This window comes from Heteronotia binoei, chromosome 6 (assembly GCF_032191835.1).
Source record: "Heteronotia binoei isolate CCM8104 ecotype False Entrance Well chromosome 6, APGP_CSIRO_Hbin_v1, whole genome shotgun sequence".
NCBI lineage: Eukaryota > Metazoa > Chordata > Lepidosauria > Squamata > Gekkonidae > Heteronotia > Heteronotia binoei.
In genome coordinates, this window is record NC_083228.1 from 123874561 (window position 1) to 123901171 (window position 26611).

The following is a 26611-nucleotide window of genomic DNA, read 5'->3' on the forward strand; positions in this document are numbered from 1 at the left end:
CAGTAGTATGTGATCTAGATAACCTACCTATTATACCACTTTGTGAACAGTTGCACCAAGTACCTCTGGAAGAGTAGTAGTAGGTTTGCCAGCCCTGACTTGTGAAATTTCTGGATATTTGTAATTGGTGTTTGGGAGAGATCAGCGTTTCGGGAGGAAAGGGATGTGGTATCATAGATTATCCTCTGAAGTTGCTGTTTCTTCCAAGGGAACTGATTTCTGTAGTCTGGAGATCTGTTGTAATTCTGAGAGAACTCCAGGCTCTACCTGATGGTTGGATTTCTTAACTAGAAGCTAGTTTCCTTTTGTTTGTGGTTCTTTGAAACCAGCTGATTTTTATTAACAAAAGAGTTATGTGTCATAGAATCTGCCAGTAAACTCAGGTTCATACCTCAAACTTGCCTAGTGTCATGTTGATGGTGGTTCTCAGGGAGGTGTTGTGAGAGATTCTCTCCTTCTTCATGGTTAAATTGCAACCGCAAAGCAGAATCTGCAAAAATCTCTAAACTGCTCTTGTTAAAACAAACACGTTCTCTTTTTCTTGATGCCACCTGGTTGGCCTTACATCACAGGGAAGATTGGAGTCTTTTGAAGTTTTTGTTTTTTGCATCTCTTTATAGCTGGAGATTGAACATTAGGATGCTGAAGCTGGTCTTGGGGCGACTTGCTAGATTACTGTCTGGTTTCCATAGCAACGCAGCAGGCCCAAATTACTCAAGAGGTAAAGACAGAGAACATAGCAGGATTGGAAGACTTCATTTTCCAGGGCCTAATAATTTGACCCCCCCACTTCTTAGGATCATTCTTGGAACACTTTGGGAGTAGAAGACTGCTTCTAAACATGTGCAAAGTACATTTCCCTCACCACTGAGTAACTAAAACCAGCCCTCATATATATGTGGGATTAGTAGGTATTTCAAGGTAGTGTAAGGGGATTTTCAAGGCATTGGCACTTGTTATTTTAAAAAACCAAGTCACTGACTAAATTCAGACTTCATTATCTATGAGTTAAGAAATCTTAACCATGGTTTGGTAGGATGTTTATGTGTTTTAAGTGCAGTTTTTTTGTTTGTTTGTTCTAATTGTGTTGCAGTATATCTGAGCAGATACATCTTAAGTTTGCATGAAAGGGAATAGAAGTTTCACACAGGCAGAGAGAGTTGCTTTATACAAAGCCAGCCCATTGATCTTTCAGCTGGCTTCCTTGGGAGGTGGGGGAGGTTTCTAAACAGAGGTTAGATGGCCATCTGACAGTAATGCTGATTCTGGTAACTTAGGGGGCAGATCATGGGAAGGAGGGCAGGAAAGGTTGCATCTGTGCTTAGTTCTCCTGGCCCTTTCTTACGCATCCAGAGAAATGCTGATGTCCAGTTTGGGATTAGGAAGCAATTTTTCTCCAGGCCAGTTTGGCCAGGGATCCTGGAGGGTTGGGGTTTTGTTTGAGTTTTTTTGCCATCTTCTGGGAAAGGAACAGGAGTCACTGAGTGTGTGTGTGTGGCGGGGGGGGGGGGAGGTATTTGTGGCAATTTTCTGCATTGTGCAGGGTTTGGACTAGATGACCCGGGAGGTACCTCCAGCTCTATGATTCTGTGTTCTATCTTGTCTGCTCTGGCCAGTAGCAGCTCTCCAAAGTCTCAAGCAGAGAATGTATTACCTTACTTACATCTTTTCACCAAAGATGCCAGGGGTTGAACCTAGGATCATCTGCATGCAAAGTAGATGCTCTGCATGGATCGGCATGGCCCAGTCGGCTGAGCTTAAGAAATCATTTCCATTTTATGTAGCTTCAACTTGCTCCCCTTCAGCTGCTTGAATTTGTATTCAGACAACAGCCCAAGACACAGGAAAGAGTTTAACTGCTTGTGAGAGCTTAGTTAATGAAATATAGTTCCAGAGCTCATTAGTTCTCATTAGTTGGATATTAACCAACATACTTGAGAGGACCAAACTCTGAGGTATTCCACATGGCAACTCCCAAGGAATTAATGGGATGAAATGCCAACTATTAATGTGCCACTTCATTCACAGTTTGCCCAACACCCAGATAACTCCCTAAAACAATCCAATTAAATGGAAGGCCCCACTGGTATGGTGGTGTAGTGGTTAAGACTGGTGGACTCTAATCTGGAGAAGTCAGTTTGATTCCCTACTCCTTCACATGAAGCCTGCTGGGTGGTCACAGTTCTCTCAGAATTCTCTCAGCCCCACCTGCCTCATGAGGTTTCTGTTGTGTGGAGAACAAGGGAAGGCAATTGTAAGCTGCTTGGAGGCTCCCTAGGGTAGAGAAAAGCAGGGTATAAAAAAACAGCTCTTCTTTTTCTCCTTAAAAAGGTAAAGGTAGTCCCCTGGGCAAGCGCCAGTCATTTCCGACTCTCGGGTGACGTTGCTTTCACAATGTTTTCACGGCAGACTTTTTACGGGGTGGTTTGCCATTGCCTTCCCCAGAGGTCGGTAAAATGAGTACCCAGCTTTTTCTCCTTACTGTGGCAATGTTGCTTGCGGGCATCTATATGCAGCGATCACTAGAGCAGCTTATCTCAAAACAAGTCCCTGTACCAGATTCAAAAGGATCAGTGATTCAGGACTGAATGGCATGTTGTCCATTTAAGAGCTGTATAAGTTTGATCTTCCCAAGTCTTATCAGTGTTTTGGGTTCTGCAGTGTATTCAAAATAAGATATAACTGTGGTGAATAATTCATAGCACTTTTGCAAGCAGGACGGCAGATGCCTTTAAATGTTGATTGAGCCGAGGTCACGGATGACCTGGCTCTTGGTGGTTTGTTTTTATCTCTTCTGGGACTGATTGTGGTGTCTTTGCCATCTCTGTCTGTCCTAATCAGCATCTTGTGAAAATTTTGTTGCAAAATGAACATAATGGACCACGCTGGCATTTCCCCTCTTTTCGAGACCTTATAATTTAACCATCACAATGGGCTCCAGCAGAATTACTGTCATTTTGAAGTGCATGTACTGCTATACAGTAATTTCTGTTGTGTCTCTTTGCAGTTCTTCGAGCACTTTGATGCTGATTCTGACATGTGGCCTTTGCATTGCTATTTACAGCAAAGCCATCATACTTTATCTGGAGGACGTATTGGTTTGTTCTGGAATGGCTGTTGTCCCAGACAGGTTTTGCAGCTCTTAAGCAGTGTTTTTTAACCTAGCAGTAGCCACTTAATGGGGTCAAACAGAAGAGATGATATTAGGGTTGGTAAGGGAACAGGTTTCAACACTATCAATTTTGTCCAGGATGATAGACTCAGAAGATTTGAATGAGTCAAGTAGACCCTGCTTTGGAATCCCTGTGTTGTTCTCCTCGGCCCTGGTGGCCATTTTGGGTAAACCAACAGAGTTTCCTGAGGTAGAAGCCAACGCTATCTTCTGTGGAAAAAATATTTAAATAGCTGATAATTCGGCTTGCTGTTCTCTTGCCTTCCCATACTGATTTTGATATAAAGGGATTGATAGAACACCCAAGGGGACTTAGAAGGGGGGGAAGGGAGGCAGGAGCAAAAGGATTAAACGTCTTCTCCCGCTGCCATTGACACCACACCCTCTCGGTAAGGGGACAGGTTGTTGGAAATTAGGCTTATAATAAGTGAATGATATTCACTTCTGTTAGTGTTTTAAACTGTGATATATATTATTATTGACCTGGCCTGAATAGTCCAGGCTAGCCTGATCTCATCAGATCTTGGAAGCTAAATAGGGGACTGGTCCTGGTTAGTATTTGCGTTGGAGACCTTTAAGGAATACCATGGTCATGATGCAGAGGTAGACAATGACAAACCTCTGATTGTCTCTTTCCTTGAAAAGCCTAGCAGGGGTGTCGAGCTCATTTATTATGAGGGCTGGATCTGACACAAATGAGACCTTGTTGGGCCAAGCCATATGTGTCATAGAATGTAATGCCAGGTAGTGGAGATTTATAAAGGGCACTGACAAACACAAAGATTTTTTTAAAAAAACATAAAACATGCATAAAAGATTACTACTCTTGCAATTTTTTTTGTTTATTTAACAGTCTCTGATAACTGACACCACTTGCTCTGAATTATTGCTTTAAAATCTGGAGACAATGTCTGTGCTCTAGCAATCTTGAGTATGCTGTTCAGGTGTGTATCTGCAAGTTGCAAACCTACTTCTGATTTATTGCCATTCATTACAGCAATCTCATGGTCAATGCTCTGTGACCTAGATCCCAGGGGAAAACATGAAAGGGCTGGGCACTATGAGCTTTTGTACATAAGTTGCTTCATGTGCTGATCAAGAACATGTGAAGGCACCATGGTACAGACTGAGGGCCATGTGTTTATCTACAAAGCTGTAGTCTTCCCCAGAAAAATAACTAGAACTCCTATGAAGCAGTGCAAGAATAGAGAGAGTAATGTATGGTGGTCAGTATCAGCCTACTGTCTGGGAAGCCTAAATTTAAAATCCCCAGTCTCCATCTCACTGGCTTCTTGTTATTCCTCATCTAAAAAGTTCACTTTCCTTTCCTTCTGAGAAAGACTGGATCATGACGGCATGAATACAATGAAAAGGAGGAGCTCTAGCTTTGATTGAGAGGACTGTCTGTGTCAGGCTCTCTCAGTCACTCAGCAGAGCTACAGAGCCAAGCTCCTCCTTTGGCTGAAGCTCTGCCTCCCTCCCCCCTCCCTTGGGGAAGAGGGAAAGAGTGAGGAGACGCTGCTTTAGTTGACTGCCTCAGTCCCGGGGGGGGGGGGGGAATGAAAATGATGATGACAGAAGCAGGAGAAAGGTAGAAGGAATCAGACCATAGACAGTTCCTTGTGGGCCAAATAGAAGCCCTCTGGGAGCCAGATCAGACCCATCTGACACCTCTGCCCTAAGGGGTCTCCATAAGTCAGATGTGATTTGATGGCAAAAAAAAAATTATTGTTTTTAAGACTGTTTATTGTATTTTACTTTGATGTAAGCCAATCTGAACCTTGTTGGTTTAGGGAATGGTGGAGTATAAATTTGGTAAATTTTAGCTACTGAGATTATTATATTTCTGTTCTTAGTGCTACCTGTTTGTTAAATTGCTGTACTTCGTTTTAACTTAATTATTATAATTGTTTTAATGATTATGTAAAATACTCGTTATCTACCCTGCGCCTGCTTGTGGAGAGGGTGGAATATAAGTCTAATAAATAATATAAATAAATATTCATTATGCTTGACATTGGGCAGTGAGCTACCACTGATGTTAGTCCCATGGAAATATACCATCTCTAAACCATGCAAAAGTTATTGCCATACACTAGCTTTTTGAAAGAAAGGTCAAAACTAGCTGTGGCTGGGGAAACATGGCTGCTACTAAAAAATAGCAGTCCGATGTTCTCAAGACCACCTCCCCCTTTCTGATAGCATTAAGGAAAAATGCACACTGAACATGACATCTTAATGGTGTGTATTTCACTGTCTCCATTTCACCTGTTCATAAGGAAGCTTGGAGATTGCATCCTTTGTTTGTCATTCTATGTTACCAGATAGAGAGGAGAAAGAGACAGGGGTTTGCCTTCTCAGCAGCCACTGTTCATCTCTATTTCTAGCACCAGCCTGCAGAGCATCATGGGCTGTATCTTGTGGTATGGCAGAGCTCTGAAATGAGAAACATCTGGTGAGTTGCTTTGCAGTAAAGTGACATCTGGCATCACTGCTGTGCGACTGTCTCTGGTTGACTCTCTCTGAAAAGGCCCGCACTTTCTAATAGGGCAAATGGATGGTTTACCCCAGATGGTGAGGATAGGAGGAGCTTGAGAAATCGGTTTCCATAGCTGAGTGGAATTATGCGTCTTGTTATAGCGCCAAGGAATTGATGCACAGGAGACAGAGAGACGCTATACAGAGAAATGGCACCATTCAGTGGGATCACAGTCGGCACAGTGGCTGGCCATCCAGTGTTGAGCTTAACATTTTCCTGTCACAGAAGTGAATGTCGTCTATTCACTTGTAAAAGGGAAAGGGAATGAAAATGTTTGCAAATGCTAGTCCTGCCCCTGAGGTTTGTTTTTCCAGAACTCAGAGTGATATTCAACTACTTATCATGTAGAGGTGAGGATTATAACCTGTTCATTCCCTCCCTTGCCAAACTTAGTTCCAAGACTTGGAAACCTGTGGTCTTCCCAGCTGTGTCACTGGTAGTACCACGGACTTTCCAAATCATTCCCATGCATTGTTAGCCACCCCTGTATCTGGCACTTTGGACCTTGCAGAAACAGTAGTCTAGGGACGGTGGCTCAGTGGTAGAGCATCTGCTTGGTAAGCAGAAGGTCCCAGGTTCAATCCCTGGCATCTCCAAAAAAGGGTCCAGGCAAATAGGTGTGAAAAGCCTCAGCTTGAGACCCTGGAGAGCCGCTGCCAGTCTGAGAAGACAATACTGACTTTGATGGACCAAGGGTCTGATTCAGTATAAGGCAGCTTCATATGTTCATATGTTTGCTGTCTCTGAAATGTCACTGGTGCAGCACCTAATTTGGTATACCAAAAATCAAACCTGCTGCTGTACACTTGGCCTTGCCCCATAGTCTGCATAGTTCCCTTCTGTGTTTCGATGTCTTGCTTTTTCCAAGATCTAGAGAGCCAGCATGGTGTAGTGGTTAAGAGCAGCAGGCTCTAATCAGGTGAACTTGGTTTGATTCCTCACTCCTCCTCATGAAGCCAGCTGGGTGACCTTGGGTTAGTCACAGCTCTCAGAGCTCTTTCAGCCCCCCTCCCCAATAGGTCTAGCTCATCACCTAGTAATGCATAATGCTGAAAGGAGCTAGTACTTAAGGCCGCCAGACAATCTTTGGATCTCCTGGCTATACCACACACAATGCCATGCAACAACGATGGTGATAATTAAAGATCTTGCAAGTTGCAACAACATGTATATCAGCTGGAGTGGGGGTGGGGTGTCAATATTTATTTGGGTACAATGGGTGTAGGTAGGAACCCTCAGCCCAAAAACAAATCTTTGTTTAAGACCATCCTTCATCTATAGGTGGTAATGTACTGTGATTCCCTATGGGATCCTTTATTTTGTGCTATTAGAATACAACCCTTTCAGACACAGCCTAAAATAAACTCAGACAGCTCCTCACTGTGATCAGGATACTGCTGCTTGCTAAGCTGCGTAATGTAAACAGTTGCTATAAAAAGTTCTTTTTCTCTATTTGTGTTTTCTGGAGGACTTAAAACAGGAAGAGGCAATATATTTTGAAGCAGCTTTTTTGTGTGCGGTAGATCTGTATGTAATGAAAAGGGTAGTAGTTGTGGGGTGTGTGTGTGTTTCCTGGAAGTCTTTCTAGCATTACCTTGTTGGAAAGCAATAGACAAAGAAGAAGACTTACAGCCCAATCCAGACATAAGTGGCGGCTGGCTGTGGCGTAGCTGCCGCACCGCTAGTAGACTTCCTATTTTTGCCGGCATAACGTTGCGCCTTTCAGGGGGGTTGTGTCATGGGCCAGACTGCTCAGGAAGCCACCAAAGCCTGGCTACGCCCCCAACTCCACCCCCTCCTCCGCCTGAACACCGCGCTCTGCCTCACTTGCGTCCATGCTTGGGCGCAGCCCTCAGGCACTGTTGTCCTCGGGCAGAGCGGCACTCGGGCGGCCCCCCACCCACGTAACTCCCCTCTGCTGTGGCAACGCCGGTCGTACGTTGGTGCAAACCCTTCCTGTGCCCACATAGTGGCTTGTCTGCTCCCAAAAGACTTTCTGCCCCCCCCTCTGGATTGTGCTGTTACTCTCTTAATGAATATATAAGATGGTGTTTTTATTAACTGTGGAACATTCCAGTTGGTATATAGAAATAATGAAGCAACCTGTAAGCGGCAGAAATATTCAAATCTTAACAAATGGGTTGCTGCAATTTAGTCGCTACAGATGCATTTGGGGTACCCCTACAAAAAAGTTATATTTAAATGAAGAAGATGATGATGATATTGGATTTATACCCCGTCCTATACTTTGAGTCTCAGAGTGGCTTATAATTTCCTTTACCTTCCCCCCCCACAACAGACACCTTGTGAGGTAGGTGGGGCTGAGAGAGCTCTCCCAGAAGCTGCCCTTTCAAGGACAGCTCTTGCGAGAGCTATGGCTGACCCAAGGCCATTCCAGCAGCTGCAAGTGGAGGAGTGGGGTTTCAAATCCAGTTCTCCCAGATAAGAATCCAAACACTTAACCACTACACCATACTGATGGTTCTGGTGGATGTGATGGTGCAGATACCCAGTGCCTTATTTAAATTAGGCTCTCTGCAATGGGATGTGCAATGTTTGGCATGCTGGAGATCCATTGCCTTGTTGACTGTGGAGCTGTTGTTGCAAACCTAGTAGCTGTGAGCCCAGCTTTAGATGGGATGCTGGGCGTGGTGTAGCGTCCTACAGGTAGGCCCTTCTTGCTAGGATCAGATTTAAATGAAGCCCAAAGGCTGCACAATTGTAGACCAGCACTAACATACGTTTTTAAATTGGCACTACTCAAGTTTTAAGTTGGCACTACCCAATCTGCCTAGGAGGATGAGATGAACGTTCAACTTATCAGAATCTGTTAAATAAACAAAGTATTGCAAGAGTGCTGATCTTTTAAACATGTTTTAAGGTTTTTTGTTGTTGTTTTTTAAAAAAACAACAACATTTAATTGTGTTTGTCTGTGTCCTCTATAAAGTTTACATGTCCACTACCTGGCATTATATTTTATGACACACATGGCCTGGCCCAACAAGGTCTCATTTATGTCAGATCCAGCCCTCGTAAAAATTGAGTTTGACACCCCTGGTCTAATGAGGCTGGCAGTGGTCTCTGTGGTCCACCAAGGTCAGTATGTCTAATGAGGCTGGCAGTAGCTTTCCAGGGTTTCAGGATGAGGACTTTCGCACCACTGACTACCTGAGATGACTGGGATTGAACCTGGGACCTTCTGCATGCTAAGCAGATGCTCTACCACTGAGCTATGCCCTCTGCCCTGACAGGGGAAGTACTATTTGTACTAACCAGGTTTGCAAACCCATTCCCATCATATGGTCAGTACATCATCTCCAGAACTAGATTCATTTCTTTCATGACCTTACATTGTGGGATGGGGTCAGAGAGTACATGTTTACAGGTTTGCCCTATGCCCAGTCAGATCTTGCTTGATGTAGTCGCTTGTTGTAACTAGGTAAAGGTTGGTCTAGATGAGTACTTTGTTTCTGGTGGTGGTTGGCCAGATCTGGGAGCGCCCATGATGACCCAAGTATTTTTTGTAATGTTAGTCTCTAGTGCCAGGTATTTATGGCTCTCTGAAAATGGATGTTCCATTTTTAACTTTTATGGCTGATAGTTACTGATAGGCGATGAGTAGATATTTCCATTTTTAACTTTTGTGACTGATAGTTACTGATAGGCGATGAGTAGATATTTTCATTGGTCTATATCTGAGCTCTTTTTCATCAGATCTTGTGGTTGAATTCTATAATTCTTTATATGACCCAGGGCATAAAGTGCTTTCCTTTGTTTGTTCTAACCCCTTCTGTGAATCAGTTACATTGGATGACCTCAGATTCAGTGAGCTGTAAAAAAAAAAATCTGGTATATCTTTGTGTTTGAGACACGTCTTGTTGGTCTCTCATCCTACAATAACTCTTTTGTAGTTCTCTTCTGCCTTTTTTTTTTGGTAAACTAAAAAGTATGAGCTTCTTTCATCATTGGGAAGTACCATTTCTTCGACCATCAATTCCTTTTTCCTAGACCACCTTCAATTTTCATCTATCTTTGATAGGTGGGTGACTAGGAAAGGAAAGGTCCCCTATGCAAGTACCAGTCGTTTCCGACTCTGGGGTGAGATTGCTTTCACAACGTTTTCACGGCAGACTTTTTTACGGGGTGGTTTGCCATTGCCTTCCCCAGTCTTTTACACTTTCCCCCCAGCAAGCTGGGTACTGAGCTGCTCCCATTGAACTCAGCAGAGATTTCTTTGGAGTAAGATTTCTTGGTGAACATTCCGCCAACTCCGACTTTTGCTGTATCATTCACAAATTAAGCAACCTCAGTATGCATCTAAGGTTGTCTGAAGATCCTTGGGGAATAAACAAAGGAGCGCCATTATAATGTGACAACTTTTTCTTATCAAAAATTGCTTGCAATGAACAATAGAATCCTTTTAAGTTAGAATGCAAGGAATTCAAGTGACCCCCCTCCCCAACCAAAATCTTGACTTTCTATTTTGCTTATGCATCCATCCCTCTCCATCCTTTCCCATTGCACATTTCATTTGAAATTTCACAAGTAGTTTGCTTTAGGGTGTGAAGGGCTGTCTGATACACAGAAGTCCAAGGCTCCCACTGGCCCTTTTAACTTAAGTATTTTGTTTGGGTTTGTTAGGCCTCAGTGCTTTCCCTCAGTTAAGGTGAGACAGGGTCCCCTTTTAAAAACAGCAGGGTTGTGCTCTCCAATTTTTTATTCTTGTTAGGAAGCTTACTTTAATTAGATGTTTATTCAGGGGTGGAATTCTTGCAGGAGGATCTTTTTAGGCTGTACACCCCTGATGTAGCCAATCCTCCAAGAGCTTACAGTAGGCCCTGTAATAAGAGCTTTTTAAGCTGTTGGAGGACTGGGGCTTAATATGCAAAGGAGTTCCTGCTAGAATTCCACCCCTGTGTTTATTTTTTTTATTTATCTAGTTGGCTTATATTCCACCTTTTCCCATAACGGACTCAGGGCAGATCACAACGTAAACTGAACAACAATAAACCTCCCATATTCAGTGTGCTAACGTTTAATAGCCTCTTCTACTTGACTTAGATGGGGTGTCTCCCAACACTTCCTTTTAAATAAGGTGTTCCCATTTCGATGATATGCCTCCCTAAGTTGAAATAGGGCTTAAAATCAATAACCAAGATACTTTGGATCTGTACTGATTCTAGGATTCAGCTCTATCTCTGCAAACCATTCATCCCCCATTTTATGCCTGTATTTTGAAGAAAGATCAAAATGGGTAGCTGTGCTAAGTCTGTCTGTAAAAGCAGAAAAGAGCAAGAGTCCAGTAGCACCTTAAAGACTAATAAAATTTGTGGTAGGGTATGAGCTTTCATGAGTTACTGCTCACTTCTTGAGAAATGAGCAGTGTCTCATGAAACCTCATACTCCGCCATAAATTTTTGTTAGTCTTTAAGGTGCTACTGGTCTCTTGCTCTTTTCTTCTGGAGAATGTTTTCAGGTGAATACAAAACAGTATGTTCTAAGCAAGAATTTGAGATGTGTCTTTTTTAAAACTTTGGCAGGTCATTTTCGTTCAAGTTAATCCAGGCGAAACCTTTACAATAAGGGGCGAAGATGGAACACTTCAGTGTATTCAAGGTAAGGAAGTCTTTTCAGAGTACACTTCTGTTTAATGCGGAAAGTAAGTTTTCCTCCCTTGTCTTTAACTGCCTGCCTGAGAGTCTTACAATGTGTCCTTTTTATTAAACAGAAAGCATTCATGATGACATAGTACACAAACCTTCAAAGTTTTCTAATTTTTTTGCTGTGCGAAACTTCAGGTGAGGTGTAGACAACTCAGAGCTTGATTTGAAGAATATTCCCCAGATATGAATGCACAACTCCAAAGTTACTTTTGTCCGAACTGTTATACTATTCTCATCTTACTGATTCATGCAGTGTTGTCCCCCGGCACAGTTACAAGTATTGTTACAAGTAGAGGCAAGATACTGGGTGTTAGGGACAAATGCCACTTTGGTAGGACTTGATCACCATATTTTGATAGCAAGTGGGAGTTGCTAGCATTTCTCCCACTCCAGTCATTGTGAGCTTTCTACTGTGCATGCAATGCCAAAGTGGCAGCTTATGGCACAATGAATTGTGGGAAGGCTTACTGAAAGGCTGGTCAAGGTTCTCTTTCTGGCACATAATTGGACTGAATGGTGCTTCCTGTGCAAAACATCACTGTGTTTGGAGCAGCGAGGCAGGAGCTTGCTGTCATTAAGATTTGCACATGTAAAGTAGATGCAGCAAAATAACTTCAGCAAAATAATGCTGATTAATTCTGTGGAACCAGATAAATAGGCCATTAGCATTAGGAAGTCTAGTCCACAAATCTGTCTATATGGTATAGTCAAAATTATCCTGAAATTTGACAGGAAGAGGAGGATCCTGGGACGCCAGCTGGCTCATGAGTTGCTGACAAATACAACCAGGGGTCATTTCGCAGAAAAAGAGGTGCCAGTGTTCATTAGCACAACTCGTTTGCATATGCCACACACCCCTGACATCACCGGAAGCTGGACTAAATTCTATCAGCTCAGCATCCACCTTAAAATGCTTCTTGAATTAGAATTGTCATAATAAAACCTTACTCTCTCCCATCATACTTTTAAAATTGCTTTCTCCTGTGTGGCTACAGTTGCATAATGAAGATTTCCATTATATGTTTTGGTTATTTTCCCATTTTTTGTGTGGAAAAAAATATTAGAAAGTTTGTCCAAACTTAGAGTTCAGCAAAATTCTCACAGGGAGTTTGAACAATGGAGCCTAGAAACAATTTTTTTTTTGGGGGGGAGGGGATAAGAAAGAAAGAAAGTACAATAACATTTAGAGGTTCTGGAGGTCTGCTCCTGTGAGTTCCTGCCCAAAATGAGACCTGAATACAACAGAATTGGGGTGGGGGTGAGGAAGGGGGCTATAATCCATTGTACCCAGATCCAGACTTAGAATAGTGTCAGTCAGAACACCTGTAATCTGAATAGTGGGCCTGCAGTGTAGCCAAGGGGGATAGCCAGGTTGAGGTAGATCAAAGGTCCCCAGCCGTTCTGAGTCTGCAGGCACATTTGGAATTCTGACACAGAGTAGTGAGCACAGCTACAAAATGGCAGCCACAGGAGGCAAGGCCAACTACGGTATGTCAGAGAATTGGTTTACGTATACTGTTCATTATTTCAGGCAGAAATCATGCCTGACAGCATGCTGTTCGAAAATATTTTCTTCAAAACACACAGTTTATCTTCAGTCACAATGGGTTCTTGAGCTGTAGTAGTAGCTGCTTCCAAAGCAACATTTTTAAAGTTCTGCACAGCCAGTTAGAAACCCTGCTGTGCAAAAGCCCTATCTGGCCTTGCCCGTTTTCTGAAAACACTCAGTGGATGCCAGGAAAGGTGTTGGCAGATGCCATGGTGACCAAAGGTTGGGGACCCTTCAGCCAAGAAGACTGATGCTCAAAGCCCTGTTCAGCCATGAGGTATATTGGCCGACCTCGGACTAGTCATTCTTTGCCTTACAGAGTTATTATTAGGATAAAATGGTGGGAGGAATGGGAGACTGTGTGTGACAATATTATAAGTGGGGATTGAAGCCATGAGAACAATGGAGGAGCTTAAAGTTTGTAGGAGAGGTGAAATTTTAACCCCAGATTTTCCCAGCTCACACAATTAGCTGCAGCAGAACTAGGGTTACCAATCCACAGTTGAGGGTAGGGGATCCCCCAGTTTGGAGGCCCTCCCCCACTTCAGGGTCATCAGAAAGCCAGGGGGAGGGGAATTGTCTGCTGATCACTCCATTATTCCCTATGGAGACAGATTCCCATACTGTATAATGGAGAACTGATCCATGGGTATCTGGGGCTCGAGGGGGACTGGTTTTTGAGGTAGAGGCACCACATTTGCAGCATAGCATCTGATGCCTCTCTTCAAAACACCCTCCAAGTTTCAAAAAGATTGGACCAGGGGGTCCAATTCTATGAGCCCCCAAAGAAGGTGCCCCTATCCTTCACTTTTTCCAATGGAGGGAAGGCATTTAAAAGGTATGCAGTCCCTTTAAATGTGATGGCCAGAACTCCCTTTGGAGTTCAATTATGCTTGTCACACCCTTGCTCCTGGCTCCACCCCCAATGTCTCCTGGCCCTACCCCCAAAGTCCTCAGATATTTCTTGAACTGGACTTGGCAAGCTTAAGCAGTACTGCGAAGCTGCCGGTGAATCCTTTGCCTTTTAAATATAAATACTAAATTTGTTCTAAGAAAGACATGGAAAACCAGAAGTTAAATGTCAAGCTGGATTTTCCTTGCTTTGGCCACATGAAAAAATGCTTGATCAATATATAATTCATGCTTAACGCTTGAAGAAAAGCAGATTTGTGCTGCATATTAGCACGGGGAAACTTTTGAAGTAAAGCTCACACCTTTTTAAAAAAATGCTGCTTGTAAGAGTGCCAGTTTCTGGGAAAAGTGGTGCAAGCAGACACACACGCTGTGTGTGAGTCATTCATAGTAACTAAGTCCTACCCAGGGGCTATGTTTTTGGCTTTGCTCTGCTGCTTGAAGCCGGGTGATCATGAAAGGCAAAGAATTAATAGCTTGAACCTCTGCATTAAGAAAGGCACATTTCAGTCGTGACCTGCAATAGAGTAATCTCATCAAGTTGACTCCATGTGTGTGTGTGTTTTCCATTTAAAGTAGAAATGAAAATGATTTGTGCTAGTGACTTATCTGTTAACTATGGCCTTGTTAACGTTTTGGCTTTGCACTTGCCTTTGGAAAGTTCTTGAACTGGACAAATTCTGGTCTGGTATTGAAATTTACACACCTGTTTTGCAAAGCTCATTTCAAGAAAATTTGTCACTAAACCATTTCCAGCTTCTGACAGCTATTCTTTGTTTTGGTCCTGGATGCCGATTCTAAAACCATTGCCATATTTCTGCTAATATAGCAGCCATTCTACATTATAATATTTACATCATAGCTCTGAGAGTCCGATCGGCACTAGGATAATAACATCTGAGCGCCAACAAAACAGTAGTAATAATGTCAGCAATATGTGAGCACCAAAGCAATATTAGCAGTGATGGTAAACGAATCTTGGATGATCAGCTTATAGTTTTGCCAATTGTTATATTGTTGTTTTATTATATTGTCTCATTTTTAAGTTGAATCGTTGTTTTAAAACGTTAGCTGCCCTGAGCCCATAAGGCGAGGGCGGGATACAAATCTTATTAAATAAAAATAAATAAATTCTACATTTATTTATACTCCAGTATAGGCTGAAGTGCAGAGAACTTGGGGCAGTGGAAGGTATTGTAGCGCAACTTCTATACAAACTGATAGCTCCATTCCAGATTCTCCCCCAAATCTGTAAATTAAATCCAGTTTTCAGACCATGTCCTTTAAAAAGGTCTTTACAGTACTCTGATCTGCCGTGCATCATGTTACAAAGAAAACTTTACTGATATGGACCACTATGAACCTCTGGCTCCTGCTACAAATGTATGCAATTTGCTGAGCTAGAATCCTCCAAAACCAATTTGTTTTCTTTAGGCACAGTCAGAAAGTGTGAAGATGGCTATGTCTAGAGTAAAAGGCAGATCCCTTTCTGGTTACACTGTGATATCCTTGTTTATAAATTAAAGGTTGATTTGATTGGCTAAGAGCCCATAGTGAGATTTGGGCTTCCAAAAAAGAGAAACACTTAGGAAGTTTGAACAAAACAGTTGGTGAAAAGAAATGCTGCTTTTTGGGTTGAAATGTTCTGAACCTAAATTGTTCTGCAGGTTCAGTAGTTCCTTCCTTCCTTCCTCCCTCCCTTCCTCTCCTTTTTCCTGGGCATGTCAAGACCCACAATAGGTAACAACAGTGTAAAAATAATATAACAATTTGATAAAGCATGATGGCACATTAAAAAAAAGAAAGAAAACCCAACAGTCCTTAGCCAGCAGGGACACACCTCTTCAGGCAGCTGGTTCCACAAGGCAGGGGCCACTACTGAGAAGGCCCTTGCCCTTGTTGACATGAGGTGAACAGTTTGTGGACCAGGGGCCTTCAATAACTGCTGAGGTGAAGATCTGAGAAGATGGGGAGGATCATACCAGCAGAGGTGGTCCCAAAGGTATGGGGGTACTTTTTACGAACACTTTGAATTGGCACTGGAAACTAAGAACTAGTGCAGTAGGATAGATGTTAAATGCTCTGATACTCCTATCCACAATCTGACAGCTGCATTGGACCACTTGCTGTTTCCAAAGTATCTTTAAAGCCCTATTTGCTTTGGGACCGACATACCCGAAAGTGCATCTGCCCTTAAGAACCCACCTGACCACTACAATAATCTTCCAAGAACATAAGAACATAAGAGAAGCCATGTTGGATCAGGCCAACGGCCCATCCAGTCCAACACTCTGTGTCACACAGTGGCAAAAAATTGTATATATACACACACACTGTGGCTAATAGCCACTGATGGACCTGTGCTCCATATTTTTATCTAAACCCCTCTTGAAGGTGGCTATACTTGTGGCCGCCACCACCTCCTGTAGCAGTGAATTCTACATGTTAATCACCCTTTGGGTGAAGTACTTCCTTTTATCCGTTTTAACCTGTCTGCTCAGCAATTTCATTGAATGCCCACGAGTCCCAAGATACTGCTTCAGATACCTTCACCTTGTGAGATTAGGTGGGTGGCAACCTAAGAGATTACCTTCTTGATCGTGGCACTGAAAGTCTGGAATTCCCTCCCCAGAGCGACTCATCTGTCCCTTTCTGTTCTCATCTTTTGCCAGCAGGTGAAGTCCAGTGATCTCTCCTCCCTACCCAATGTTTTTTGTTTGCTTGTTTTTGTGTGTATTTTAGTTCTGGTTTTTTTTAATGATGTATTTTTACTGATTTCCATTTCTTTAAGATACACTTTTATTTTGTATGTTTTAATTTGTTAGCCACCTTGGTGATGCTTATGAAGGTAGAAATGCTCAGGAGGGCATTTTTATAAATGGATTAAAATGTAGTATAATAGGAAAGCTCAGGAAATCTCTTTTATAAGGAAACAGAACTATATGTTGCAATGCTAACTGTATGTATCACCTACCTTTACTGTACTGTTTTCTATCTTTGTGCTCCCCACTGTCTGCATTAGGGCAAGTCATGGTTTAGGTCTAGTTTTTTTTTTATTTCCTTTTTTTTTTTTTGCATTGTTTTACAATTCTATAATCCTAATCCTACTGCATTGTTTATTGGATGTTTTTATGATGCTTAATTTCATGTTTTAAAAAAATATTTTGCAATCCATTTTAAATCTTAGTAAGTAAATACATAGATCAAGCACAAACCACATTACAAGCTGCTTAATACAAATATGGAAGGCTTAGAAGATACATGTGCACAGATAATTTCTGCTCATAATCTGTTGCATAGGATTATAAACTTTACTGTTGAGAGGTTTGCTTGCAATATAAAGCAAAGAAAACGGATCTGGTGAATCTTTACAGATCACTCCAAGTTTGGATCAAATGCATAAAAGGAATGATGTTCCTGGTTTCCGAAATATTCAGCAAAAGAATCAAACTGTCCCAGAAAGCTAGGCAAAAGTTGTTTTCATTAGGTAAGAACCACTCCATCAAAAACTATGGACAGCTGCAGAGCAGGCATATGACCTGATGTGAATAAAAGCTTGCACATATTATTTGGTCCATTCAAGTTATAACAGATTCTCCTGCTTCTTCAGTTCTGAAATGAACCACTAAAACTGCCAGTTCCAATCTAAGGTCATTAAAGTAGTACATCATAATCTGGATACTAACCGAGTTACAGAATGGATGCACTTTATTGGAAAAAAATACTTCAAATGCAATGAAGTTATTAAGATATTAGTAGTCACACATGAAGTCATCTTAATACAAAGGCAATTTTATGCCTTTGTATTAAGCATCTTAATACAAAGGCATCTTAATACAAAGGCAATTTTATGCCATTTTACAGATTCTCCTCTACTAGGTGCTTACGGAACAAAAAGAAGAAAACCTCTAATGAGGCAAATTGTATCTGCCTCTTACAACTGTGCACTCCAGCATGAGTTTTAATGCTCCCTTTTACATAGGAGGTTTGAAATTATTCACAACTACCAGTTTCCTGTTCGGATGACTGTAAAATAAAGGATGTGAGGAGGCCCCAAGGTAAAAATTAGCAGAATGCATGAAATATATAATCACTAGAAATACATTGAGCAAGCTGAAAGATGGTGCAACACCAAGACCTCTAAAGGACATCTGGGACAACAATGTAGCTCAATAGATCCAGGAGCCATAGAGCAATCAATGGACTCTGCATTTATTGCCTGTGACACTCTCACCATCACTCTTCAATTCTGACATGTTTATTGACTTTGTTGTTGTCCAACACAACAAATGGTATCTAAACTCAACTGGTTGTTCTGTCAGTTTGTTAATTATACTATTTTGGCATAGATTCTGACCTGATACTATTTTGCATGCTTAATCAATGCCTGCCAGCTATATGTAACTCTGCTCATTGTACCCCATTCCATTGTCTGATGAAGTGTGCATGCACACAAAAGCTTACACTCAGAATAAAATTTTATTGGTCTTAAAGGTGCTTCTGGACTCCAACTTTGTTCTAGTGTAGCTCAACTACAACTGTACTTAAGATTATTATTAAAAAAAAATAGTTAAGCATTTTAAACAAAAGAATTATTTTTCCAGTTCTGGTAGGGTCACTAATTTTTTTTTGTTTTAGACCAGCTCCTATTCCTTGACCTGCAGTCATTGGAACTACAACTCCACCAAAGAAAGCTTATGAATTTATAAAAATATTTAGAGCCTACCTTTAAGAACATAAGAGAAGAAATGTTGGATCAGGCCAATGGCCCATCCAGTCGAACACTCTGTGTCACACAGTGGCCAAAAAAAAGTACCATCAGGAGGTCTACCAGTGGGGCTAGAAGCCCTCCCACTGTGCCTCACCCCAAGCACCAAGAATACAGAGCATCACTACCCCAGTCAGAGAGTTCCAACAATATGCTGTGGCTAATAGCCACTGATGGACCTCTGCTCCATATGCTTATCCAATCCCCTCTTGAAGCTGTGTATGCTTTCTTCAATCCTCTGACTTAAGCATCTCTTCCATCAGCGAAGGAGCAGTTTAAATTGCTTGGGGGATGCTTGGATCCATGCTACTAGGTGGTGATGATGGCAGGTACCCTACCAGTCCATACAGCAAAGTCTGAATCATTCCCTCCAACATAGTAGCTCTTCCACTAGAGAAAGAGACACTTGTTGAAGAAAGACTTCAAGGTGGTAAGATCCATTCCATACATTTGTTGATTTCTGCAGATCAAATTGCTGTGAATAAGCTACACAGGAATTGAGGGAATCCTAAATTCAGGATAACAATGGATACGATCTATCTAAACAGTCCAGATTTGATGTGCATGTTCAGAATTATTTGGGCTCTTCCAGTCTTAATACAAGGCAGGAAGAAAAACTTGGAGATTTTTTTCTTCTTCAGAAACTTTGCAAGGTGGGAATTGGATGGGTTCCAGTGGATCATCCAGTCAGCATCTGTATTATGTGACAGAAGTCCATACAGGTTACCCATGTAAGATTGGGATATTTTATAATTTAATAGTAAGTTTTACAACTTCATAGAATGATTTTTTTTGGGGGGGGGGGACAATGTTCCCTCTAAGCTGCAGAATCTTGGGAGCAAAAATTCTACTTTGTGATCTACTGGCATTAAAGTTGTGAGCTATTGCATCAATTCGTGTGCTCTGGGGTCATCCTTCTTGAGCTAAGACAAAAACGTGTGAGCTGGAGGCTAAAAATCTGTGAGCTAGCTCACGCTTACTCAGCTTAGAAGGAACACTGGTGGGGGGCATCTGTATGTACAGCTATGCATACTCAGCTAGAATGTCACAGAATTATACCTCCTGCAGAATTTTCCTTACATTTATAAAGTAAGGGTTTGGGGTATGTATCATTGGATTGACGGAGACTTTCTATTTTGACAAATGCTTCATCCCAAGTGAGCAAAAGTCCAACATGGGTGGATACTTTCAATTGATTGATCTGCCAGGGTGACTATGCAAATTAGTCCTTTCCTCTCCCCCCTCCCTGAAAAATCCCACCTTTTCCAATTATACCTGTCATTGTATGCAGGGCAGTCCAGATGCAATTGTTCCCCTGGAAATTTCTGGTGTGTTCTAGTGGCCAGCTGGATTAATGCTTAAAGCCAGCAGCAGCTGAATTGAGAGCTTTATTTTTTTGTGTTTAATACTTTCATGAATTTGATGGACAGTGTGTTGATTAAAATAACATCATTTGGCCTTCTCAAACCATTGCCAAAGCCTTTGAGAACTACTGTTTCTTCTCTGGCTCACATCAAGCTGTACAGGTGTGCAGGTGCGGCAGTAATTAGCTGTGCACCTGTGTGGTAATGGAAACACTTTCAGCTTGTTACCTTTGCACAAAATTGCCACATTTTTTGAAAAAAGAGAATTGGCAACTCTTTGAAAATGTGTTGGAACAAGCCTGAGTATGTCTTGAGTTTCAGTCCACTTTTGACAGACTTAGTGAAACCACTACCATTGTACATCTCTGTCCTTCATATCTGTCTATCCCTTGCCTTCTTCCTGGGGTGAAAAAAAACAATGACGGTGAAAAAACAACAAAATATTTCTTTCTTTTTTTTGTTTAAAACAATTTTATTTAGTAACATATGGTAACAATATCTATTTCTTGCATCATTAATAATTTCTTTTTATCTATCCCATATACTACTTTCTAACCACCCCTCCCCCCGTTACTTGACCCCTGCCGGTGTTATTTACTTAAAATACTAATAATTAAAGGTACCCTTAACTAATAAAAACAAAGATTAATGTTCTTCTTCCTTCTAAGACTTAATCATTATCAAAAATTGTCCAATGTCCTTTTATTTTCCACTCTTTTTCTACATATCTTCTAAACTTTTTCCACTCCATCTTAAAAACTTCTAAGTCATAGTCTCTTAAAATGCTTGTTAATTTGTCCATTTCACTTCATATCATAACTTTTACAATCCAATCCCATTTTTCTGGTATTTTTTCTTGCTTCCACAACTGCGCATACAATGTCCTAGCAGCTGAAAGCAAGTACCAAATTATAGTTCTATCTTCTTTTGGAAATTTTTCCATTTGTAATCCCAACAGAAAAGTCTCCGCAACTTTCTTAAATTCGTATCCCAAGATCCTAGAAATTTCTTGTTGAATCATCTGCCAATACTTTTTTGCTCTTTCACAAGTCCACCACATATGGTAGAAAGAACCTTCATGTTTTTTACATTTCCAACATCTATCTGGCATCTTATTGTTCATCTTTGCCAACTTTTTAGGAGTCATATACCATCTATACATCATTTTAAAACAGTTCTCTTTAATGCTATGACACGTCAGCCTACTCTAGTACTATAATATCACAGAAAAACATCGGCGGCCATTGCAAGGAGGCTAAAGTTTAAATAAAATTTTTAAAGTGTTCGGGACATTAAAAATTGGGGAGCTGACAGAGGTGACGTTTATAAGGTAAATGCTATTGGACATTATTGTTAATAACTATTTTAGAAGCCTCTAGAGAGTGAGGCAGAAAGTCGCGACCGCCATTTTGGAGACAATAAAAACGTTAAAAATTAATATTTGAGCCCAGGAGGCTCTGAGGACGACGAAATTAGGCTTATTGAAGAAAGCAAGCTTCACTCTTTTAAACCTGATAGTTGAAATTTAATTTGGTGAGGTCAAAATTTTCGGTGTTTTTACATGTCAGACCACAAGCAAACCCGAGCAAGGACTGCTTCACTGGAGAAAATGCAGGACCAATTAGGTGCAATGGAAGCCAGGATAATGAAAGGGATGAAGAAGATGATAACTGCTTCCAAAAAAGAAATTAGAAAAGATATTGAAGAGCCAAAAAAAAGATATAGAAGATCTCAGAAATGAGGCTGTGATAACATCAAAGAAAGTGCAAGAGGTGGAAGGGAGAGTGAAAGTACATGATTCCACCTTGTTAAAAATACAAGAAAAAGTTTGCATTCATGACTGCAGATTGATGGAGACCCAGATATGTCTGAGAGGAGTACCTGAGGATGAAGAAACTGATTTGAAAGAATACATAAAAATAATTGCGGAATTTTTGGAGGAAGATCCTGAAGGGACTAGAAATATGTATGCCTATATGTATAGAGTGAGCTCACTTTATGCCAAAAAAAATAATCTACCAAGAGATGTGGTTATAAGATATATGACAAAAGAAATGGTGGGAAAGATCATGAATAAAAACTTTGAGTAGACATTGATAGTGGGAGGCAGCAGAATAAGAATTATGAAGGAGTTTCCAAGACAAGTGATAAATGACGGAAGAGCATACAAGAAACTGACAGAAAAATTACGGGACAATGAAATGAGGTATAGATGGATAATACCTGAAGGTTTGGAAGGTTTGAGCTTTGAACTTCAAGGAAAAAGGATTACGATTACAAACATACAGGAACTGCGTAGATTTTGTGAAGAACATAAAGAATTTGCACCACGATGGATTACAAATTATTATCTTGGAATGTAAATGGACTAAATTCACCACAAAAAAGAAAGGCAACGTTTCATTGGATTAAAAAGCAAAATTGTAATATAATTTGTTTACAAGAAGTACATATCAAAGCTCGTTGATTCCAAAAGAAGATAGAGATGTCACGAATGTAAAAAATTATAGACCAATTTCACTATTAAATACTGTTTATAAAATATATACAAGAATATTGGCAGAACGGCTTAAACATCATTTGATAAATTTTATAAAGGAGGATCAAGCGGGGTTTCTTCCCAAAAGGCAAATAAGAGACAATATTAGAACTGTTGTAAATATCGTGGAATATTATGAAAGGCATCCAGAAAAGGAAGTTGCATTATTCTTTGCGGATGCAGAGAAAGCATTTGATAATTTAAACTGGCACTTTATGTTTGCAGTAATGGAGAAAATGGAGTAGGGGGAAAACTTTATAAGGATGATAAAAGCAATATATACTGAATAACGTACAAGGCTATGTATAAAAAAACAACAAAATATTTCAACCAAAATATTTCTTTTATTTGTTTATCAGATTTATATCCCGCCCTCCCCTGACAGACTCAGGGTGGCTAACAACAGTTTAAAAACATTAGCAAACATATTAAAATTAGATCTATAAAAACATTTCCATATATATTAAAAATCCGAGATGGCAAACTTCTGTTGTCCATTATATTAATTCAGTGAGATTGTCAATGTTGAAGGTAATAGCCACCTCCCCCTAACCATTAAAGGCGAGTTTGAAAAATGTGGTCTTACAGGCCTTGTGGAACTGTGGCAGGTCCCGCAGGTCCCTAATGTTTTTGGGGAGGGAATTCCACAAAGTGAGGGCTGTTACCGAGAACGCTCTGGCTCTAGTGCTGGTCAATCGAGCTTCTTTCGGTCCAGGGATCTTAAGGAGATTTTGGGATCCTGAACGTAGTGCTCTCTGGGATACGCATGGGAAAAGGCGGTCCCGAAAGTAGACAGGTTCCCGGCCATATAGGGCTTTAAAGGTTATAACCAGCACCTTGAAGCGAATCCGGAACGCCACAGGCAAAATATATTCAATAACAATTTACAGCACTATAATATTACTACAACAACCACTAAATGCTATAAGATATTATAATCACATTCCTAAAATAGAATATCACAAATTACAGTCCAAAGTTTATTAAGTCATTCCGGTGCATACGCAGACGTCTGTTTCTGACTTTTGAAATTTGTGAGAATTTACCCGTTCCATTGGGTATAGTTAAAGTGCTGGTGCTCCAAAAATTGCATTGCAAAAGATCTTTACAGCTTCCAAAATCTTCCTAATTGCCTGCATCCAAGGCTTCCAATTATTGCAACAGAAACATTCATAAGATAGGGTGGGTACAGCATAAGCCTCTAATAGGAACACACATTTGCTTCTGTTTCTGGGCAACCCCTTCTTCAGAGAGGCAGGTCCCACTCTTAGAATTTATCATAGGATCACTAGCGTACAGCACCCATCATGGAGAAAATCTCAGTTCTTCCTGGGGTGACCTGATGCAATGATCGTTGCATTGTGTGGAAGAGAGAATTTTATCATGTGCAGCTTTTTACCTCTGCAGGGCAAACCAAATGTGGTAAAAATCCATCTTCAAGCACAACTAAGCAGGCAAATGGCAGCTGTGGTTGCTAAGCAGAATAGGCAGTGCCACATTTATCTCTATGTTGCTGATTTCAAGTGGGTTGTCATATTGGTCTATAGGAGAAGAACAGAATTCAAGTCCAGTCACACCTTTAAGACCAACAAGATGGTACAACCTGGTGACAGTCAAAGCTCTCTTTTGTCAGATAGTCTCCCTTCAGAAGAGTACATATTCTTGTGGGTGGGATTACATAATTCAAACAGTGAGAATGTTGATTGGTTTAGGTCAAGTGGGTAAGATCTCTTGAGGGAGAAAAGCAGGAAGAGGTCCTTTAAAGTTAATCAATGTGTGAAATGATTGGAAAATGAACCAGTGTTTTAACTCAGGGCACGGAGAGGAAGTGGTAGGTTTTTGCACTTAGATGTGTGAGTGTCTCTTGGCTCCATTACTTCTTTATTGTCCATTCACTGTCTTCATGTATTCTCAGCTCTTCACTCTGCTACTAGTTTTTAAGCAGGACATTCAGTCCAAAGAAGAGCTAACAGTGGCTCCAGGCTTTCTTCTGTGGTATTTTATCTCTTCCTGTTGTCTGATAAGCGTAATCCCCTAGTGAAGGGACTTTGTTGACTCTTTTCTTTTCCTCTTAGCTTCTGCTCTCACCAGTTGCATAAAAGCAAAAATAAAACCTCAGATTTCCATTAGAATTTTATTTTTTCTCACATTATAAGAGTGAGTGTGGGAATAATAGTTTAAACAAAAGGGAATCTTACTCCCCTAAGTAGCCCTGGATTGGCAAAGCAAGTATACTTTTCTGTTTGCCTTTAACGCATTGTCATCTTCCAAGGATACATGGGTTGCCTGCTTAATGTGGAAGAGAAGAAACATGCTAATTTCTCTGCCTTTTTGGATATCACCTAATTGGCTGTGCTGTTAGATTTTAGCTCTCATTAAAATTTCATCCTGTATCAGATGCCTCCTCTCCAAAGCTGCCTTGGAGGTCTTCACATCCAAACAACATGCGATAGTGTTTGTCCTCTGTTCTTATCCAGCGGCCCCAGCTGTGTTAGCCAAAATATTTATGTCTGTACTCCTTGCAGACTCCATATGATTCTTCATGGGATGTTATTCCCCATACAAGCCTTTGTGGCTTTTGGTAAATTTTCTGGCATATTAAAATTCTTCAGCTGGATCTCTCTCACTGCAGTGGCTATTTTGGGATATTGTGTGTGTGTGTGTGTGTGTGTGAAAAAAGTAACTTTGAATTGGTTGTCTTAATTACACATATTACTTGCTGGGAAAAATTATTCTTCTTAAGGCTCAGTTTGCCTGATCAGCAGATTGGAACTTAGCTTGGGGTAGACTTGACCGCTGTGTCAACAACAAGATTTAAACAACATGATGTTGCATGGATATTGCATTAAATAGTGTTTTCTCTCAGACCTGTCAGATTTTCCTGTAGCATTTGCCCAGTTTTCCCAAATCCATACTGCCACCTTCCTGCTTCTTCTCAGTGCTTCCAGATCAACTATTTCCTAAATTATAAACTTAGTAGAAGATCTTTAGTCAAACCTTGAGGGAACCAAAATGGTGTCTAGGCCAGGGTCCCTATCTCATTGAGCCCACTTGGACTTTTGAGAGCAGGACTGGGTGCCCCCACAAAATGGCTGCCGTGGGGTGCTGAAGCCAGTCACAAAATGCTGGAAGGTTACAAGCCAAGCATCATCTTACAGTGGAGGCAGCTGTTCGTGTATGGATGCTCCCTCTAGATACAAAGATAATGCTTCCTGGATTCTGTTTGGCGTAGTGGTTAAGTGGATGGACTCTTTATCTGGGAGAACCAGGTTTGATTCCCCACTCCTCCACTTACAGCTGCTGGAATGGCCTTGAATTAGCCATAGCTACTGCAGGAGTTGTCCTTGAAAGGGCAGCTGCTGTGAGAGCCCTCTCAGCCCCACCTACCTCACAGGGTGTCTGTTGTGGGGGGAGAAGATATAGGAGATTGTAAGCCATTCTTAGTCTCTGATTCAGAGAGAAGGGCAGGGTATAAATCTGCAGTCGTCATCGTCGTCTTCTTTTGATGTGTGCTGTTTTCTCTTGGTCTTCTACTCCACTCTGCTATGGAAGCTCACCTGAGGTCAGTTGCAATTTATCAGTCCAGCCTAACTCACGTGGATATATTTCTGTGTGTGTGTGTGTGTGTGTGTGAGAGAGAGAGAGAGAGAGAGAGAGAGAGAGAGAATGAGAATGTGCAAATGTGTGCATGCCTGGAAGTCATGGTTGTCTATGGTGATCCCTAGTGAGGCTTGAACATTCAGAGAGGTGACTTGCTATTTCCTGCCACAGTGTCGTGACACTGTTATTCCTTGGAGGTCTCCCATCCAAGTGCTTGCTTAGCTTCCAAGATCTGACAAGATGGAGCTTGGCTGGGCTATCCAGGTCAGGGCACTCACAGGGAGTTTTTGAGGATAAAATGGGCTAAGGGAGAGCGATGTTGTAAGCTGCTTTGGGCCCCCATTAGGGAGAAAAGCAGGGCATAAATATCTAACTAAATAAATTGCTTGTGTGTGTTAAAATTAGATTAGTTTGTAATAAAACGAATGTGAACAGAAGGATGCCTTTTCCTCATTTGGATGAACTGCTTTTATTTTTTGGGTAGGATCTTAGTTTGGAGAGAAG

General features: G+C 41.2%; 1 protein-coding gene across 2 annotated transcripts in view; it reads left to right on the plus strand.

Moving 5' to 3' along the window:
- FNDC3B (fibronectin type III domain containing 3B) overlaps positions 1 to 26611 on the plus strand; it is a 387437-nt gene that overhangs the window by 124908 nt on the left and 235918 nt on the right. For both annotated transcript variants that reach the window (XM_060242517.1, XM_060242518.1), the window contains exon 3: positions 11253 to 11328. In XM_060242517.1, coding sequence (XP_060098500.1) covers positions 11253 to 11328 — 76 coding nt within the window. The remainder of the gene's footprint in view (positions 1 to 11252; positions 11329 to 26611) is intronic.